This window comes from Xyrauchen texanus, chromosome 2 (assembly GCF_025860055.1).
Source record: "Xyrauchen texanus isolate HMW12.3.18 chromosome 2, RBS_HiC_50CHRs, whole genome shotgun sequence".
Classification (NCBI taxonomy): Eukaryota; Metazoa; Chordata; class Actinopteri; order Cypriniformes; family Catostomidae; genus Xyrauchen; species Xyrauchen texanus.
The window spans coordinates 12,427,040-12,448,056 of NC_068277.1; the positions used below are offsets into that span (position 1 = coordinate 12,427,040).

At 37.1% G+C, this 21,017-nt stretch overlaps 1 protein-coding gene across 5 annotated transcripts in view; it reads right to left on the reverse strand.

Annotated features, from left to right (window-relative positions):
* Positions 1–513: 513 nt before the first annotated feature.
* Positions 514–21,017, reverse strand: part of kcnip4a (potassium voltage-gated channel interacting protein 4a) — a 239,134-nt gene continuing 218,630 nt past the window's right edge. For all 5 annotated transcript variants that reach the window (XM_052139883.1, XM_052139891.1, XM_052139909.1 and 2 more), the window contains 6 exons: positions 10,334–10,403; positions 7,700–7,770; positions 4,493–4,600; positions 3,901–4,005; positions 3,009–3,071; positions 514–1,838 (listed from right to left, as the gene is read on the reverse strand). In XM_052139883.1, coding sequence (XP_051995843.1) covers positions 1,791–1,838; positions 3,009–3,071; positions 3,901–4,005; positions 4,493–4,600; positions 7,700–7,770; positions 10,334–10,403 — 465 coding nt within the window. In that variant the 3' untranslated portion in view covers positions 514–1,790. The remainder of the gene's footprint in view (positions 1,839–3,008; positions 3,072–3,900; positions 4,006–4,492; positions 4,601–7,699; positions 7,771–10,333; positions 10,404–21,017) is intronic.

Here is a 21,017-nt window from a genome sequence, read left to right on the forward strand (position 1 = left end):
CAATTGTACAGAGTGGTTATCTGAGTTACCATAGACTTTGTCAGTTCAAACCAGTCTGGCCGTTCTCTGTTGACCTCTCTCATCAACAAGGCATTTCCATCCACAGAACTGCCGATTCTTTTTTTTTTTTTGGCACCATTCTGAGTAAATTCTAGAGACTGTTGTGCCTGAAAATCCCAGGAGATCAGCAGTTACAGAAATACCAATAATCATCCATGTGATTTCCTAATCAGCCAATCATGGGCCAGCAGTGCAGTGCATAAAATCATGAAAGTCAGGAGCTTCAGTTAATGTTCACATCAACCATCAGAATGGGGAAAATATTTTGATATCAGTGATTTGGACCGTGGCATGATTGTTGGTGTCAGATGGGCTGGTTTGAGTATTTCTGTAACTGCTGATCTCCTGGGATTTTCACACACAACAGTCTCTAGAATTTACTCGGAATGGTGCCAAAAACAAAAAACCTCCAGTGAGCTGCAGTTCTGTGAACAGAAATGCCTTGTTGATGAGAGAGGTCAACAGAGAATGGCCAGACTGGTTTGAACTGACAAAGTCTACGGTAACTCAGATAACCGCTCTGTACTGTACAATTGTGGTGAGAAGAATAGCTTATCTGAAAGTATATTTAATTATTTGTAATCATTCTATTACTTTTTTAGCTGTTATGGCTGGACCCCCAGTTTTAGTAAGAGTACTCTGGAATGATTCTGCAAAACTGTCAAATCGGCCGTGTCACAGGTATGTACTTATTGAAAAAAAGAAGGCTTTTAAGCGTGGATTATTACTGACTGATGTGCTTTAAAACACCACCAGCTGATAAGCATAGGGGATATATAGGGGTTATTCTCAGGAAACTGACATTTACTGTATTTGTGTACTATGTGTGTACACATTATTCACTACTGATATAGTTGACAAGATATTTTGCCACGTTATTTTATAGACTTGGCTCTATTTAGTGTGTAATGCAAAATACCTTTAAAAATAACTTAATTTTATATTCAATTTGTTTTTCATAGGAATACCAGACAATTTACAGATCATCATACATTTTAATGGACTACTGTATACACAATAAGGAATTTTGCTGTTATTGGAAATTTAAAATATCTATGCTTTCACAATGAATGTATTTTTTTTCTAAAATTCTTTTATGTGAAAATGCCGAATTTGTCTTGGCTCTGTTGTGACATTTCCTCCAATTAAAAAATAATGGTTTAAAAATTCATGGTACAATAGTAACCATTTGGAAAGAAACACATTTCAAGAACAAATGGCATGATTTCATAAGAATGCCCTGCATAAATGTTTCATTAAACTATGTGGACCACAATGAATCTGTGGTATACAATACATTTGTACTGACACATTTTAAATCAGTGGTAACTCTGCTAATTAGTTCAATACAGAGATAGACAATAAGAGGTGGCAAATGTGTCCAACAATGTAAGAAATGTTACTTTAAGATATAACATGGCTTAAGTAATGTTAACAATTTACATATTTCCAATTTTCCAAAACATCCTAGCAGTAACAAGCTGATTGATGGAATTATAGAAATGACTTTACTTCTACTTTAAATAAAAGTATATTTTACAAGTAAAGGATCTGACAAAAATGTAAAAATAATCTTTCTTTAGTATTAAAAATGGTATTAGCATTGTTTTACGGGTAAATCGATGAATTGAACTGCTAACAATCACACTTGTATCATTGAGGACACAGGGTTTGTGGAGTAGAAAGGCTGTTTTATATGAGGTGGCGAGCCAACAGAGTCCATTCAGATGTTAAATGACATTCTCAAACAGCTGCATTGACCTCATAATGTTCTCATCCTGTAGGGAAAGAAAAGGCACAGGTAAGACATCTCACCAGTGGAGACTAATAGACTGCTTAGGAAGACAGCAGGACAACACATTCTGCTGCAGGCTTTTTTAACTTTTAACATTATACAAGGATGTTTTTCCTTCTTTAACCCTTAAACGCACGCATCGGGTCTTTATTGACCCGGGACCTCAATCCACCCCCTGTACCTCATACATTTTTTGGAGTTGTGCCCACAACTATTATAGTACTAGTATTCCTTAATCCTTCTCTTATAAATAGTGTAAAAAAAAAAAAAGAAACAATTATTATGAATTGAGTACCGAATGTGCATAGGGTCAGTAGAGACCCTCTACTGAGTAATAGATGTAGGTTTTCCACTTCCATACATTTATTATGATTATTTAATATATATATATATATATATAAGATTAATATCACATTATATATATATAAATATTAATTGTTTATTACGGGATAAATTAGTACTGTATTCATACAATTTACTACTACATCAAATTGATTTTCTGTAAAAAGGTGAATTATCCGAATTTCATACTCGTGTACACATACATATTAAGCATGTATTTTGTTACTCAAGGTGGCACTGTAGTTTCAGTTATTGACTTGATTTACATTTGACATTGATATTTGATGAAGAAACAACATGGAAGTAAAACAAAAGAACAGTATGATATGACAATTGTCATTTAGGTGTACTACTGAAATTAAGTAAGTTCTGCAGCAATTTAGACTCAATAAGTGCCTGAGAAAATACATGTGTGTAGCTTATGTGTAGCTCAATGTGTTTGACAGCAAGTTGTGTCTCATGAAATTTCAGTGTGAAAGGAATTTGTCCTGTTTTGTTGCATTAACTCTTTGATATATGAAAAATAAACCATGAAAATACATAAAAATATATATTATTCTATTATTTTCTAATCGTCTTTAAAATATATTGAAATGTTACATTATCTGGGCATTTTGTAGATCCATTTGTGATATACTGAATATACGTGCTGGGTCACTAATGACCAGAATATACAATCAGAGTGTTTGGTGAAATTCCCATGCATTTAAGGGTTAAGTGCTGTACTCAAGAAAAACTCATTGTTAATGACAAAGAACGACATTGCAGCATACGACAGGATATTACATTCAGAACAAAACTGGAGTCTTACGTTTTGGCAGCAGTCTATAAATTCATCTATTGTGACCACTCCATCCCTGTTTTTGTCCATTTTCTGTCAAGACATGGCAAGGTCAGTGTCATTAGTATTTTCATTACAACTCTATTTAATGTTGCCTTTTCATTTTTATTGGCCATTTGTCTTGTTTAGAATACATCTAAACAATCTCTCTAATAACATCAGCAGATCTGTGATAAATAACAACAAAGCATACGATGGGGATCAAAAGTTCAATGAAAGAAAGCAAGCAAATCTGACCATTTGTACAAAGTTAACATGATCAATGTTACAAGTTTGCTTATTTGATTAGTGACAAATAAATAGCACAGAATCTTAACACTGACTTTGGAACCCCATTGTAGAGGGGAACGTTCCCACTCTAAGTTATGTCCTGATAGCTACAGTATATCAGGTAAATCTAGAAAAAACTAACTACATCTAGAGGTCCTCAAGTTAAAAAAACAAAACAAATAAAAACAAACATTTTCAATTTGAAGCTGATGTAACTTTTTCATTGTTAAAATACTGTCTTCTATCCAAGCTTAATATTCAGAGACATCTATAAGTAAGCCAATCATAGGAAAACTGTACAATTCCTGTTTGCTTTAAGAGACTTGCTTAGACCTGCCCTAATAATGTTACTCAACCAATGATGTGAGTTGGAAGTGGGACTATCTGACCGTTTAAACAACAGCAGACAAGGGGTGTATTCCTGAAGATTTTTTTATTTGTGTTTATTTGTTTTTTTGCAATTCTGTTCAATGCTAGTGTAGCAGAAATGACATTCTTCAGCTTTACAAACACAAACACAAATCAATACTGAATATCTCATTTACGACAGCAGACTGTGATTCTGTACTGCACAAGTAAGATTCGGTCTCACCTGGAAAAATATCTCCACATGCTGTCGAGGCGTCTCCTCTTTAAGGATTGGGTATGTGCATTTTCCCATCATGTCATAGATGGACTTAATGATGTCTAACATTTCCTGTGTAACCAAAACAAAAAGAAAAGGTAGACAATGTGTTTGCTTCACTTTTATACACACAAGTATAATAGTGTTACTAATATGTTATATGAACAGTCAGAGAGTTATTATTGCAAAACAAAACAAAATAAAAAGGGTTATCAAGACCCCGACAAGAAGCAGAGGAGTTTTAAATCACTGTGTTTATTTTGCAATAATTACCATCAGACATGACACTATCCCACTTTATCCCCATTATCCACAACTACTTAACAAATAAATAAATATACAGTATGGACATAAAAAGTTGGTTTGAGCTTAAATAATTTCATTGGATGAGAAACAGAAGAGACTGAGGAGTGATATGAGAGACATGAAACTAGCACATGGGACACCAGTGAATTATACACATTTGCGGTGATTAAACACAAATATTTTATTGCAGAATGACCAATCATTCCTGACAGCCATGTAAAAATGCTATTGAATGATTGTATTTATATATTACCTCTTTTGTTATATATCCATCTTTATTAATATCATAAAGGTTAAATGCCCAGTTAAGCTTCTCCTGAACAGTGCCGCGTAACAGAATGGAAAGACCCATTACGAAATCCTGTAAACCAATGAAAGACAGAACATGGAGATATAAGTGAAAGCAAACAGAATATTGTTCGTTCATAAAAAAAGAAATAAAAATAAAATACACAACATGAAGATCTTCAGTAAAGCTTTGATGTTACAGTAATATGTATTTTATAGCTAGGACACAATAAACCGACAGACAGACAGACAGACGGATAGACAGCTAGAGAGATAGATAGATGACAGAGAGAGAGAGAGAGAGAGAGAGAGAGCGAAAGAGAAAGAAAGAGACCAACTTTAAGCAGATTACCTTTAATCTGCTTTAAGTTGGTCTCTTTCTTTCTCTTTGTTGATTTAATTGGAATTTTTGAATTTGAAAAGTTTAAGACTACATCCACATTAATCCAGATACATTTGAAAGTGCCATTTCAAAATACTCTTCCTCTATACCAGGGGTTTTCAAATTGGGTTAAAGTGAGCCTCCCTCTAGAGAACTTGAAGACAGCCATGCCAACCCCCACCCCCCTCCCCCCCCCCATCAACTTTACATTTTAAATTCATTTTCATTTTTAAATAGGTTATATATTTTTTTTCAAAATATTTCAAACACATTTGTCTTCTTTTTAAAATATATTGTGAACATATACTTTTAACAAATTTTTACCACATTCAAGCAGTTGGGAAACTGTTAAAATTAGCCTTCTGAACAGAATCCTCCACAGTCAAAAAACTAAACGAAGTATTCTCAACAGCCCTATAACCAAAGAGCCAACAAAATCAGACATTCTGATCACTGAACAGATAACCCTCGATGGTCAAATAACTAAACTGGAAACATGTTCATTAACAGCCACAGGCTACTAATGTTATATCAACTGAATAAAAGCTGTTTTTGAGATTTTTAAGCCAATTCAACTTTGAAAACATCAACATCCAACAACATCAGCAAGATGGACAGTGCTGTTTTGTCACAGTATCAAATGCATAAAAATCACTTCCATATAGGCCTACGTTAAGCAAAAAAAATGTGTACAAATCTGATTGCCGATTTTACTTTATTTTCATCGCCCTACATCAGTGGGAACAATGAGTTCGACTTTTTGAGGCGCACAGGTGATCGATGCGGGGCTGCACGGTAGAAAGGAATAAACGTAAATTGTCCTCCACCTGCAGCCTTGATCGGTATTTGCTTTTAAGCAGGGTCAAAGCGGAAAACCCACACTCACATAAGTAAGTGCAGGTGAAGGGGATGAGGACTTTCGTAGCCTTTTGAGAGAGGTGGGGAAACTCAGTCAATGTAAAGCGATCCATTTTGCAACACGCATATGCATAACACGCACTTTAACACGCAAGCTAGCAGGACAGATGTGTACAGACATGAACCATTATCAGGGTTCATACACATTTTTTTTTGACTCACAAGCAAACATCCCCATAAGCTTAATTAACATGGCAATTTATTACATACAAACATTTAAAGACTTCATATATTCAAACAATAATGTAAGTATGAAATATACTAATTCCTTGTACACTATCCATATGAACTTGAACAATCGTGAGCAAACCTTTCTAGTGTTAATGAGGTACCAAATGTGACACTGCATGGTGCTACGCATATTCACAAACTACTCAGTTTATGCAGCAATCATTTTGCATACTGCTGCTACGCGCGGGGTCTGAGTAGCACTTATTCACGTTGCTCCGCGATCGCACCAAACTTGAAGAATTATTAGCACACTTGTACTGCTGAAAATATTTTTAAAAAAATTCCATGACTTTTCCAAAACATTTAGTGTTAACTTGATTTTCCATGACTTTTCCAGGCCTGGAAAACACCATTTCTAAATTCCATGGCATTTCCAGGATTTTCATGACCGTACTTTAATGCTCTCTGTGCCTCACCAGTTGAAAACATCTGCTCTACACTGACATTTTCCAAGAGTTGCTCATCCACACTGAAACTCTGAAAACACTTAAGTCCCCTTACTGTGCATGCAAAGAAGAAAAAAAACACATAACAAAGCGTGGCCCTGAAATGCATTTGTCCTTGTGTTCTGCCACTGGACAGCATTCCAGAGTAAACTTCCCATTGCCTTTGAAGAAATGCAATGGTAGGGTTGTACAGAGTAACATGTATCTTTAACAATCAAAGTGGATAGCAGGTACAACATCACAGCTACAACATGGACCTTGATTGTTTTGGATTGAATGGATTGCATGTAAACAAAAACGTCATTGTTTTCAAATATCTCAGTTTTCCCAGTCCACACTACAACGCAAATACGGCGTTTTCAAATTTGTCCACTTAGGAGAGCTTTTTCGAAAAGCCCATTTTTAGCTGTACAAAAGCGCCATCTTGGGATGGAAGGACAAAATGTAGAGACAATTATGCATTTTTGAATGTATCCAGATTAATGTAGTCTGAATTAACGAGCATTCCGTTGGCCTGTTTAAACATTCAGTCAGTGTAAGTCTATGGGAGTTTTCCCATTTTTAATCGTTCATTGTGTGCAAACCGTAAGTCTGATTAGATAGAAAAGACATAGGGACACCAAGTTGTTGCTTGAAAGCTTTGGGAGGAGTTAGTGTTAGAAATTTTGGTCTTGGTTTAGGGATTAATAAAAAACTCAAAAACGTAGTCCCTTTCAAGACAAGTCAGTCCACTTGGCAGCCTTATTTGCAATGCTCCCGGGCAGCTATTTTCTATGGATACAAGTGGCATAAAAGTACAGCTCCCATCTACTTAAATGGGAAAATATCTAAATCTCCAAAACCGTTGGTCAAGATTTTGATCAAAGATCATATTTCCTATCAGCAGTGAAATCTGACATTAATGGTTTCATAATTTGTGCATCTTTAGCACTGATCACGCCAAAAAACCCCACTATTTTTCAGGCTGGTACAGCTAATGAGCATGCACGTTCTCGAGTTGACTGAAAGACAATGTCCGTATCCAAAATGTGATTAGCTCTTTTACCTTTAAGGTGCGGCTTAAACAAACCATTTATTCCTGTAGGCACTCCAGCTGTGTTTATTACATGCAAATATACTAGTATCAAAATAAATGTTATTGGCATGCATGTGAGAAAGATTACCATTATGCAGAATGCTGCATTGGTTTACTTACCTCAAAACTGACAGAGCCATTGTGGTCTGTATCGAATGCATTAAACAGAAAATGCGCATATGTTGAAGCATCTGAAAAATAAACAGGAAAACAGCCCAGCTTCATCAATCACAGCAACGCCATTACCTCAATTTAGGCCTGGCTTATTTCTTTTCCCTGTTCAACAATAAAGGAGATCATAAGCTAGCATTCACAATACTATAAATAATAAAACGAGTGTGTGTGCGCGTATGTGAATGTGTTATAATAAATAAGGCCATGTGAGATAGATTTGTCATTTGTCATAAACCCTGACAAAAGATAGAGAACCTCAATCCCATAATTATTACACTACTACTTAGAATGTAAAGTACCACAAGTCATAAATCACCACAATAGCCATTTCCATGGTCAGACTTCCATTTGGATATACTGTAGGAACAGTCACTTCCTTTTCTATGTGTGCTGCACATCAGTTTGATGACTTTTAGGATTTAATTAAACTTGAGCCAAAAGTTTGCTTGGTAGTAGTCTAGATGTGTAGTTTTTGCAAAAGGAAAGTACATAGTCCTTTACAAGTATTGTAGCAGTTCCGAGGTGAAATGCCCACTCTTTGGTGCTATAAGTGAGTTACAAATTCTCCTACACAGATGAGGTTTTTAAGGTGTATATTCTATCAATTTTTAAATCAACAAAACTTACCTCCCTACCCTTAACCTAAAACCTAACCGAAAGTGTCATAAAAAGCAAATGTGAGAAACACAATTTCTGAAACAAACATGTCATGTTGTGGTGCTTCCATGACACTTTCAGCACGCATGTCGACTCGCATGCTCTTTAGGACCCATACCGCAGTCCTTTGCATTGCATCGGTTGAGCTAACGTGATTTGATCATGCTCAAAAAAGCTTGTAAATGTAGTTTGTTATTTAATGCAAATGTTAAAATGTATAGCTTTTCAAGTCATGCACTACTGTAAAAGTTGTTGTAAGATAGCATTGTGTGAGGAACAGGTTGAAATGTACGTGTTTATAAACTGATAATCTGCTGTTTTACTCGTGATTTGTGTGCAAGTAAATACAAGTTTTTGTCGTATAATGTTTATTACAGGTAACGGCTGTGATACATACAACGAGCCATGTAAAAATAATTTTGCAAAAATGTAGGTACATTAATATGATTCTATGAGACCAGGTTGACCCTGGAGGGCATTTACACGTGGTCTTTCATAATCAGACCCTAAGTTTCTCACTGCAGGGAATAGGGCATATGAGGCATTTCTCGTTTTTTAGTGATGGCACTCTCCACAAACCTCACTGCTTTTTTCTCACTATCTTGCATACACATCAACAGCCTTTCTAAATGTGAAAGATTCACCACTATAGGGTTGTACAACCTCAGAGTAAATTGTAGGCTACAAGAGTAGTGGTTCTCAACTGATGTCTGCCCAATTAAATTCTGCGTCATTTTGGTGCAAACTAATTTTTAACATAGTAATGTGATGAATATTCATACAGTATTGGCCCAGTCCATGTGTTAAACTGGTAAATCATACTTCTGCTGATGTTTATGCATTAACAAAATTTTACATTTTCCTATTCATCTTCTTCATGTAAAATATTTACATTTACATTTATGCATTTGGTAGATGCTTTTATCCAAAGCGACTTACAGAGCACTTATTACAGGGACAATCCCCCTGAAGCAACCTGGAGTTAAGTGCCTTGCTCAAGGACACAATGGTGGTGGCTGTGGGGATCGAACCAGTGACCTTCTGATTAACAGTTATGCAGTTTAGCCCACTACGCCACCATCACCACCACTATTTTGCATATTGCTCGGCATGGTCATTTTAAAACTAGGGCTGTTAGAATTAATGCATTATCACGTGCAATTAATTAAAAAAGTTTAACTTAATTTTTCTTAATCGCGATAAACGCATTTACTATTAATACAAAATAAACCAGCATAAACACTTGTTTATTACACATCACTACACTGCACACTTCACACCACATCCCTTTTACCAAAGAGAGCCTACAAGCAATAGCATAAAATAGCATAACACGGCGGTCTCATAGACATTATATGGGCAGTACTGTCTTAACGTGCTAGATGACCGTAACCCTCTCTCCTATGATAGAGGTTATCTCAGTAAATAAAATAATCACTGAATACACACACAACATCGCTTCCATGAGAAAATGATGGAGAAAGAACTTCATAACACTATTTAATGCACAAAAACAAGCCCAGATGGGATTGCTTTTTTCAGCCTATATAGGCACATTTTAATTAATACTGAAGCACGTCAAGTCTTTACTATCACCAAAATGCAGAATGATACATTTTTGTATGTAAGCTCTTTTCATGTGGAGTTCAAAGTGGTGCTTGGCTGTGGCACCCTGACGCGAATCATGAACGTGGCTTCATGATTAATGTAGGAAAGCAGATAGCCACAGTCCACCAGTAGATTAATATTGTGGAGGATGGGAGTTTAAGAGATTTAATGCTCATTACAATGAATGTGCAACCTATGTGGGGACTAGTTCTTTCAATTGGTCAACCTCCTATTAGACTTTGGGAAACATTTAATGTTACTTAAATTTAAAACAAATCACAGTAATAGAGAATATATGATTGCAAATATACATACCTCCCTGTGGGAAGAACTTATTGTAAATATCCTTAAATGTATCTTCATTGACCACACCACTAGGGCACTCCTGAGAACACAGATAAAGGCGTTTTATTGTCAGTGTTGTATATGATAAAATAGAGTCATTTCACCAAAAGGACCATTATGTGCACATCTATACACATAAAAGGAATAGACATAATGACTTTGCAAAGACTACATTTTCTTGTGTCCATTTCCACATTTTGATAGACATGTGCATCATTATGAAAATATGAGTAACACCCAAATGTATATTGCAGCAGTACATTTACTGTATTGAATGTTAATGTTAAAGAATATCATGAACTCCAACTGTACAAATGGTCCTTCATTCCAAATGAATGAACACTGGGAGATTCTGAGGAAACCTGTTTTCAGGCTTTGTTCATTTCACCAATGTTGTAACCATTCTTCACTTTAGTATCACTGCTTATTCAGCAAATGGGGAGCAGACCCCCTCAAATATGATTTGATCAGTAGTAAACAAAAGCAACATTTTACAGTAAGTAAATTAATAAAATGTATTATTACAAAATTCTTAACAGGTTGATCAGGTGTTGCGATAATGACCTTCTGACTGTATTATCCTTCTTACTACTTGGCTACCAAATAAGTAAACAAATGGACATGAAATATTGATTTGAGTTGAAATTACTGAGTTATAATGTGAGAAAAGAGACTGTGGAATGATGCAAGAGACATGAAACTATCACAGCTATTTAGAAAATCAGTTGCCTGGTGCAATAGTCAAATATGCAGTTTTTCAGCTGTTACACAAACATTTGACCACAGAATGCTGTGATTGACCAACCAGAGTCAAGAATCAAGGGCAGTGGTAGCTCAGTGGTTAAGGCTCTGGGTTACTGACTGAAAGGTTGGGGGTTCAAGCCCCAGCACCGTCAAGATACCACTGTTGGGCCCTTGAGCAAGGCCCATGACCCTATCTGCTCCAGGGGTGCTGTTTCATGGCTGACCCTGCACTCTGACCCCAGCTTAGTTGGGATATGTGAAAACAGCTGTATTTCATTGGCTCTGTACCTGTACTCTGCACAATGAAAATAAAGTTTAATCCTTATCTTATAAGGTACACCTGTACATCAACTTATTATCTAATCAGCCAATTGTGTGGCAGCAGTGTAATGTATAAAATCACACAGATATGGGTCAGGAGCTTCAGTTAATGTTCACAACAACCATCAGAATGGGGTGAAAATGGGATCTTGGTGATTTAGACCGTGGCAAGATTGTTGGTGCCAGATGGGCTGGTTTGAGTATTTCTGTAACTGCTGATCTCCTGGGATACTCACAAACAAAAGTCTCTAGAGTGTATAGAGAATGGTATGAAAACACAAAACAACAAGTAAGCAGCATTTTTCCCCTATTCTGATGGTTGATGTGACCATTAACTGAAGCTCCAGACACATCTTTGCATGATTTTATACATAACACTGCTGTCACATCTGTCTGATTGGATAATCACATAAATAAGTAGATGTACAGATATACCTTATAAAATGGTTGGCGAGTGTATAATAGTGTATAATAATGACCAGCACAAACAACAACAAAAAAAGGCAGCATATGTTTATGAGCAGCTCCTCAGAAATCATTATTTCAAGAGAATGCACTGTTCACGCATACATCATGAGGGATTGGTTGTTTTTTTCAGAACATTTGCAATGCATTTGCCCAGGGCCGGTTCTAGACATTTGGAGGCCCTAGGCAAAATGTATGTTGGAGGCCCCCCGCCATGCCCTCCTCCACCTTTCAGAATTCACGAGTTCACACTTACATCAAATTAAATAGAGTAAAGATTATGCGTATTTGGCATGCTGTCCAGGGGAGGGCTCCAGGCTCTGAATTTTGGCCAGATTTACACAGTATTACATTGGATTGCATTGTATTTTGGATTGTGTTGTTTACATCCAATAAGAGATTATTAAAAATCAAAGTGAGGAGATGGGGGTGGTGGAGGGATGCTGATAAACTGTCAATGAACAGAGGTAAATCTGCAGTATATATACCTCTTATCTCGTTGATTATCTGAATGTGCTCCTCCCGAACTTTGTTAATAAAACATAATTTAATAAAAAAAGACTTGAAAACAAATATGATTCCTAACCATTTTATTTATACAAAACCTGTTATCAGTATTTTTACTTAAATGTGCATATTAATGTAACTTTAATTAAGGTAAACAAAAAAAAAATCATCTGAAAAGTCATCTTTTTAAACAAAAAAGAAATCATCTGAAAAGTCATCTTTTTTTTAGCAGTCAGGAAGTTTTTGCAGTAATTTGTTCAGTAATTTATTTATGGTAACACACTAACCCACTATTTGGGATAATGAACAGTTTTGTTTTTGATAGACTAAATATAGTCATATTAGGTATGTATTGTAGAGAAATACCTTATGATACACAAATCAGCTGCTAGTGGAAGTGAAAAGACAAGTTAATTTCGTCAACTGTAATTGTGTGCTTATTCATATGCTTAAGATTGCATACTTATTTTCAATAAATATTGCAACAGTATTTATGATTGGAAAACGAAAAAAATGAAGTCTATTATGGTCTATAGTCTATTATGATAGACTAGAGCAGTTAATGTAGGCTAAACATTTGCGTTTTAGAAGATATACAGACTGTTTTAAAACTTAATAAACAATGCTTTAGTATAGTGCGTTTGCTCTTTGACTGACAATCTTGACTTTTTCTGTAGTGTTTTGCGAGTCAGCTCCTGACTAGGGCTGGAAATCGATTGTAGCTACATACGCTCGGATTCAAAGTGGCAGAAGCGAATTCAGTCCATCAACGGTGCTCGCGCTCTTTTGAACTGGAAATAACCGTCAAATGATCTATCTCAAAATGACGCTGATCGTTAGAATCAGTTTATTTTTTACAATACATTACAATCACTCAAAAATAGATGATACCTGAATCACGAGCTGCACTTTCTTTGCGTGCCTGCTTAGCCTTACGCTTAGCAGCCCCTGAAGGATGAGTTCGCTTCGGCGCCATCAGATAAATTTGCAGAAAAGTTGGATTTTATTCATCTACAATCTCTTCATTCATAAATTCAGAGGTTGGGAGTGACTCGCATGTAAACGGTGATATTAATTGGTTTAACTACAGGTGAATGACAATTGTTATATCCAATGGACAAACAGCATATTTTGCTGCTCTTGATTGGTGGATAAGCATGTGTATGTTTTGGAGGCCCTGCCTCCAAGGCCGAGGCCCTAGGCAACAGCCTAGTTCGCCTACAGGTAGCGCCGGCCCTGCATTTGCCTTGTTATGCTTGTTAAGGGTGTTGCTGAAATTCTCAATGGCAGTTACAAGATGCTTGTGGAGTTTGTTGAAAATAAATGTACAAATAAACAAATGTATTTAGTTATTCTCAAATTGTATTTACAGAGATTGCAGCAAATTTTACAGATGTACATAAGAGTACTGTTATTATTCAAATGTTGCAATATAATAACTGGCTGATAGTTAAAGCAATTTCAGATTGAACTTTATAAGACTTGTATTTTATGAACATTAGCCAGTAACATCATTGTTTATTTGCCCTCCTCTACATAAGATAAACCAGAAATCAAATTTTTAACAATAATCTCACTTGTTGACAGATATGAAAGTGCTAAACGACCTAATATGTTTGTCTCCAGGAAGATGACACTTATTTCTCATTTCAAATATTAGAATGTACCAAATTAACATACTGTATATTGCCCTTATTCATAAGCTTGTAATTAATAAACTATGACTCTAAAACTTTACTATATGGAAAGCACAAAACTGGATTCTGAAGTCTTTATAACATTCATCTTTTTTAGGAGAAACAGATGAGACAAAGAGCAGAATAGTTTTCATATTCAATTGTATTGATTGAGATGTATTGATTTAGTCTGTTCCAATTTAAAGTGAGTTACAGAGGTGTCATTTCTGTAGTCATAATCTGTGCATTTTCATGATGAATACAAGCATCCCATATACAAAAGAGAATCAAATCTGAGGGTCAGGTTTATGCTTAATTGTCCTTTCTTTCAGCATCATCACGTTTCTTAAATGTATTTTTCTACCTATAGCTTGTATCCTTGGTGTCCTATGATTTACACACTTTAAAGTTGCATTAATTTATGGCTCCTTAGATCTTTACCATAATTAAATATATAAATATAAAAATTCAAATCAAGGATCTTTGCACTCTTTCAATGATAAACACAAAGGGCTTTAAGGAATAGTTCACCCGAAAATGATGATACTCTCATCATATACAGTAGTCACCCTAATGCCATCTCAAGCTTGTATAACAGTGTTCTTCAGTGGAACAAAGCTTTTTTGAAGGATGTATACAGTCTTTTTTTCGGTACAATGCAAGTCAATGGGGTCCACAATTTTAAAGTTCAACATTAAAGTAATCCACACGATTTGAGTGGTTTAATCCATCTCTTCAACTTTTATGATGCCTTCATGCCCTTTTCAGACCTTGAAAGTTTTGGACCACACTTTTGGAATGAAAAAAAAAAATAAACACATAAGGTAGCAAGAAAATGTATGTGAAACCTTTGGAATTGGCTGTTTTTCTGCATCAATTGGTCATAAAATGTGATGTGTCATCTTTATCAAAGTCACAAGTATAGACAAACACACTGTGCTTAAACTAACAAGTAACAACATACAAACAATTCTAATTTTGAACGTCTTTATTGAACACATCCCATTAAACATTCATAGTATTGCTGTGTCAGCAATAACCCCAACCAAGCTTTTCCGGTAGCTGTGGATGAGAGCTGTACAACATTCAGAAGAAATTTTGGACAATTCTTTCAAACAGAACTGCTTTTATCCTATTCTTAGGATGTCTGGTGTGAACAGCCCTCTTGAGGTAATTCCACAGCATCTCTATTGGGTGAAGATCTGGGCTCTGACTGGGCCACAACAAAAGATGGATTTTCTTTTTTTAAAGCCACTCTGTAGTGGATTTACTTTGATGTTTACGGTCAATGTCCTGCTGCATAACTCAACTTCTACTAGGCTTCAGCAAGCACACAGCCACCCTAAAAATGTATCTGTGTGATATCTTGATAAACTTGGGAAATATTTCCCCCCTGATGATGGCAAACAGTACAGGCCCCAAAGCAGCAAAACAGCCCCAAATCAGGATGCTCCCTGCACCAAACTTCACCGTTGGGATGATGTATTCATGTTGGTATGCGGTGCCCTTTTTATGCCATATGTAGTGCTGCATGTGCTGTTGCTTGTATCACAAATTGTCTGCCAATTGCTGCAATTATGAAATGTGCATTTAACTATTTCAAGTGAGGTAATAGCTGAAAATGTATTGGATATTTCAGTTTTTTTCTGTGGCCAGAAGTGACTCTTCCAAGAAAACTGAATCATCCACATTATTGGATGGGTGAACAATTACATATAAACTGACAGGGTAAACAATCCATTACGGATTATGCTCTCATCTTCTACACCTTACAAAATGGTGTCCGACATTGTTCTTGGTTGGCCCTGGCTGGTTCAACATTCCCCTGTCCTAGACTTCTGGTGTGATCCAAGCATGGGGAAATCTGTATTTTCATGGCTATCTTTCTCTTTCTCAATGTTGTCAAGCTGCTCTTTCCATCAAGCTTCTGTTCAATTCCTGGGCTATATCAGGGTATGCAGATGGATCCTGGAAAGATTCAAGCCATTCAATCCTGGCCACAACCCACCACCTTGAATGACCTTCAGCGCTTCCAAGGATTCTCAAACTTCTACCTCCATTTCATCCAGAATTTCAGTTCCATCATCACTCCCTTAACTCCTAAAAAAGAAGCCCAAAATCCTTTCTAGGTCACAAGAAGCTGCCAAAGTCTTCCAGCAGCTAAAAGATGCTTTTATGACTGCACCCATTCTCCAGCATCCAAATCCCAAATTTCCCTTCATTGTTGAAGTCAATGCTTCCAACACTGGCGTCGGGCCATGCTCTTTAATGGTACTCCCCCGAAACTGCATCCTTGCACCTTCTTAAGGAAGTTGTCAGCTGCCAAACAAAACTTAATATTGGTAACTGGGAGTTGTTGGCCATCAAGCTGGCACTAGAGGAGTGGTGCTACTGGCTTGAGGGCGCCTGCCATCCGTTCCAAGTCATCATGGACCCCCGAAATTTAGAATATCTTAGTGACGCCAAGTGGCTGAACCATTGCCATTTACCCGATTTTCCTTCATCACATACTGTTCAGGATGCGGATCAATGCGGATGCTCTCTTGGTTTTTTGATCCTGAACCTTCTATCGTCACTCCTGAATCAATCCTACCTCCTGCGATCATCAGTTCCATCCAGTGGAACTTGGATGAACAAATAGCCCAAGCCACCACCACCAACCATGCTCCCGCTGAATGTCCAATAGGGTGCAAATTCGTGCCAATGGCCCTGTGCAACCAGCTCCTGGACTCTCTTCACTCCTCTCCAGAATCTGGCAACTCGGGAACGTCAACCGGAACTGATGGCCTCACATGCCCCGAGATGTACAATTATTTGTTTGCGCCTTTCCAGATTATGCCATAGTGAAAGTTCCTCCCAGCTAGCAAACTCCTTCGCTACCAGTTCCCCATGGTCACACCTAGGCGTGTACTTCATCATGGATCTCCCTCTTTCCAATGGTCATACCTGGATTATTGTCACTGTAGACGGTTTCTCAAAAGCTTGTCGCTTGTATCGTATTACTATATCGTATTACTCCTATTTTTCATGTGTCATTCCTCAAACCTTACATACCTTACGTTCCTCTGTAGAGTTTGATGAGGATGGTGATCTCTCTCCACCATTCCTGGTGGAAGGTCCGGTGTACGCTGTTCGGGCCATCCTGGACTCCTGGCACCAGAGGGATTTTGTCCAGTGCCTGGTTGACTGGGAGGGGTACGGCTCTGAAGAAATATCCTGGGTGCCACAGGAGGACATTCTGGACCTGTCTCTGCTCACCGCCTTCCACGACAAGCATCCTGACAGTCCTGCACCCCATGGACATGGTCGACCTTGGCGTCGGGGGCTCTGGACCTCTCTGTCACGCCTCCATCAGACTCTCAGCCTAATTCCACTCTCTGCTCCCACTCACCAGAATATTAATTAAACACACCAGTATACAATCAACTAGGCAATTACTCCAAAGACTCCATATACCCGCATCTTGCTTAACTTCAGTGTCTTGTCTCTACAAATACTGCAAAGACTGTGATGCTCTTCCTCTTCTCATCAAAGATGATCAACTCAAGATCCTCATCTATGCATTATTCTATACCTCTGAGGGTTTGTTTTTCCACTGCTCTGATCTGTTCTACCATTGTATTGAAGATCATCTATTACTGTTCATGCCTGATCTGTTCATCTGCTGTCTCCTACAATGAAAGTCCCATCATTTGGTTTTATTACCTCCATCCAAATGGAACCTTATTGTAAAGTTTTACCAAAAATTCTACCAGAGCAGCTTTTTTAAAATAAATTCTAGGCAATCCACTATTGGGTAAGAAGGAACTAAACTCCCTAGAAGTGAATTTTAAAAAGAACAATACACCCCAAAATGATAATTCTGCCATTGTCTAACAGAATTATTATTACTAATATGATTATTATTATTATTATTTTATGGAACACAAAAGAGTTGCACAAAAGTTATATGAGAAACAGACCAAAATGTAATACATTATTCGTTGTGAGCCCCTGCTTATGCTTTCATTGTAAGGGAAAGAGCAGCATAAACATTAATTAAAATGTCTTTTTTGTGTCTCACAGAAGAAAGAAAGTCATAGTTTTCTTTAAAGAAAATGTAACACAATTACGTTAAGGAGAATACATTCTAAGGTATGGATCGGACCTGTTGAAGAGTCAATCTAAAGGGAAAATTAATTAACTTTTATAAAGTGGCCGCATTTAAAAGTACATAGCAAAACTCTGAGGAATTGAATAACACAGAAACCAAATAATCAAAAATCAGCCTCTGGTGTTCAGAGTAAGATAAGAAATATTATTATAGTATTCCCTTGGCTGTGTATTGAGCAGGGCTGCAGTACAGAAAACTGCTTTTTGTTACAAGCACAGTACAGGACTGGAGAGATTTAATTCTTAGATCTCACTATTAACATCTTCAGGGGAAAAAACTGTCTGTTAACCTTTTAGAAAATAGTTTGAGTTTGCTGGCAGCTTTAAAAAGTTTTAAAGATTAATTCACTACTGTATAGAGAGAACACAGTAAAAACTGGCATACACATTCAATATATCAAGGCTTGACCTTGTAACAAACTTCTATTGTCCCTCTGTGCATTACATCAGAGTGCAGTAAGCCAACATAATTTCACACCTCAGCTGAGCTGGTATAAAATAACTACAACAGACAGAAAGTTTTTAGGACCTACAAAAATCTGTTGTACAATTTGAGGCATTATGTTCTGAGTGTTTACTGTATTTACAGTATCTTGTTCTCTCCAACAAATTAAAGCTGAGGTTTTAGTATTTTATCTCAGTTGATGCCTCTTAACATAAACTGGAAATCGAGCAAGCTCACAGGGTCCCGGCTCGGAGATCCGATGAGGGAGACAGGCCCTGATCAATTCTGGCAAAATTTATGAGATCATACGATAATGATCTTATGTTGCGTGAGGTAAGGAGTAAAGGAGGATTTCTTGGAGGAACCAAAAGGATTTTACTGTTCCCAGACTTTGCAAATTCGACAAGAGAGAAACGTGATCGATTCAAGAAATGCAAGAAACTCTTACATCAATGGACGGTCACTTTTGCACTGATGTTCCTGGCCAAATTGAGAATAGATACTATGGATGGCCGTAAAGTATTTACATGTCCCCAGCAAGCAATGTCCTTCAAAAAGTCAATGACTAAGTAAGATATTTATGGTTCTCATGTTGCAGCCAAGTGAGCCTGACTCCACTTGATCGTCCAAGGAGGCTGAGCGCAATTTTCTTTTCTTTTTGTGCTGGTTCCATCTAGCGGCTGGAGTTGGTTTTGTGTAGAAGCACTTCTCCTGGACAGTGTTGTGGATGAATCTGCACGTTCTTTGTGATTGTCCCGCCTATTGGCTGGAGTTTGTTTTATAGAATATCTTTTCTTGTGTAATTCTGTCTTACAAAATTTGTATAGAAACACGGAACTTGAGCAATTCAACAGCAAAGGTGTCGCGGGAGATCTCATAAGCGTACATGGACCGTTTGAGTATAGAGGGATGGATGCCGGTTGGAGCTATGGTACGTGGGGTTAATGCGTAAGTTTTTCTTTTTTCTATTTTTTTGGTTCGGGGGGAGGTTTGGAGTTTGATTGTTGCATTAATGTGGAATGTGGTCTTTATAATTTTATTTTTGACACAATCTATTTTTTCTAATATGTCAAAATGTAAAATAATAATATGAGTGGATAGTCTCTCTACACGTGGAATGTGAATGGGTTGATATCTGATGATATCTGATGGCCTCAGAGAATTGACCTGGTTGAAATACAGATATAATACTATTTTGTCATGGAAGGTGGAGTTTTGGCTATTCAGGGCAAGACAGTCATACTTTGAGTCAGGGGACAAAGCAGGGAAGCTTTTGGCTAGATATATAAAGCAGAGAGAGTCTTTTTCTACCATTCCCTCACTGAAATCTGCTGGTGGTGAAATTTTATCTTCAGCCATTGATATTAATAATTCTTTAAAGAATTCTATTCTATCTCTATAGTTCCACATCTTCGTCTACTGATGAAGATATTAGAAACTTTGTGGAACCATTAGAACTCCATAAATTGATGAATGAGGAAAATAATTCTCTAGATTCTGAGATATTCTTGGAGGAGTTTGGCAAGGTAATTAAGGCCTTGCCTACAGGCAAGGCTCCTGGGTCAGATGGCTTTGCTGCTGAGTTAATTAGATCTTATGTTACAGAACTGGCTCCACATTTGCTAGAAGTTTATACGGAATCATTAAAGAATGTAAAGCTTCCGTCAACCAGGATGCAAGCCCGGATTGGTCTGTTCTTAAAAAGATCCAAGGGAGTGTAAGAGTTACCATCCAATTTTCCTGATTCTGCTAGACATTAAAATATTGTCAGAAATGTTGGCTAACCGAAGTTATGACATCTCTTATACATATAGATTAAGTTGGGTTTATTCAGGGCCGTATCTCTTCTGATAACATTAGCCATTTCATCAATATCATGTGGTCAATGGTGAAGGATCAGACTCCAGTCGCTGCCACCTCACTTGACACTGAATCGGCGCTTGATATGGTAGAATGGGATTATCTTGTTAAGATTTTGGAAATGTATGGGTTTGGGAATATGTTTATTGGATAGATTAAGTTACTTTATAGACACCCGGAAGTGGCGGTACAAACAAATGGATTCATTTCAGATTACTTTACTCTGGATAGGGGCACCTGCAACCTGTCTTGCCCTGGAACCATTAGCAGCCACGATAAGAAAGGAGGAGGATTTTCCAGGGGTAATTGTGGGAGGTGTGGTGCATAAACTTTTGCTTTATGCAGATTATATTTTATTATTTATCTCTGACCCTTCTAGATCTATTCCTTGCCTCCACAGTTCTCAGGATATATCATTAACTGGTCTAAATCTGAAGCTTTGTGTCTGAGAGCATACTGCCCAGTAACAGGTTTTCAGCCGGGC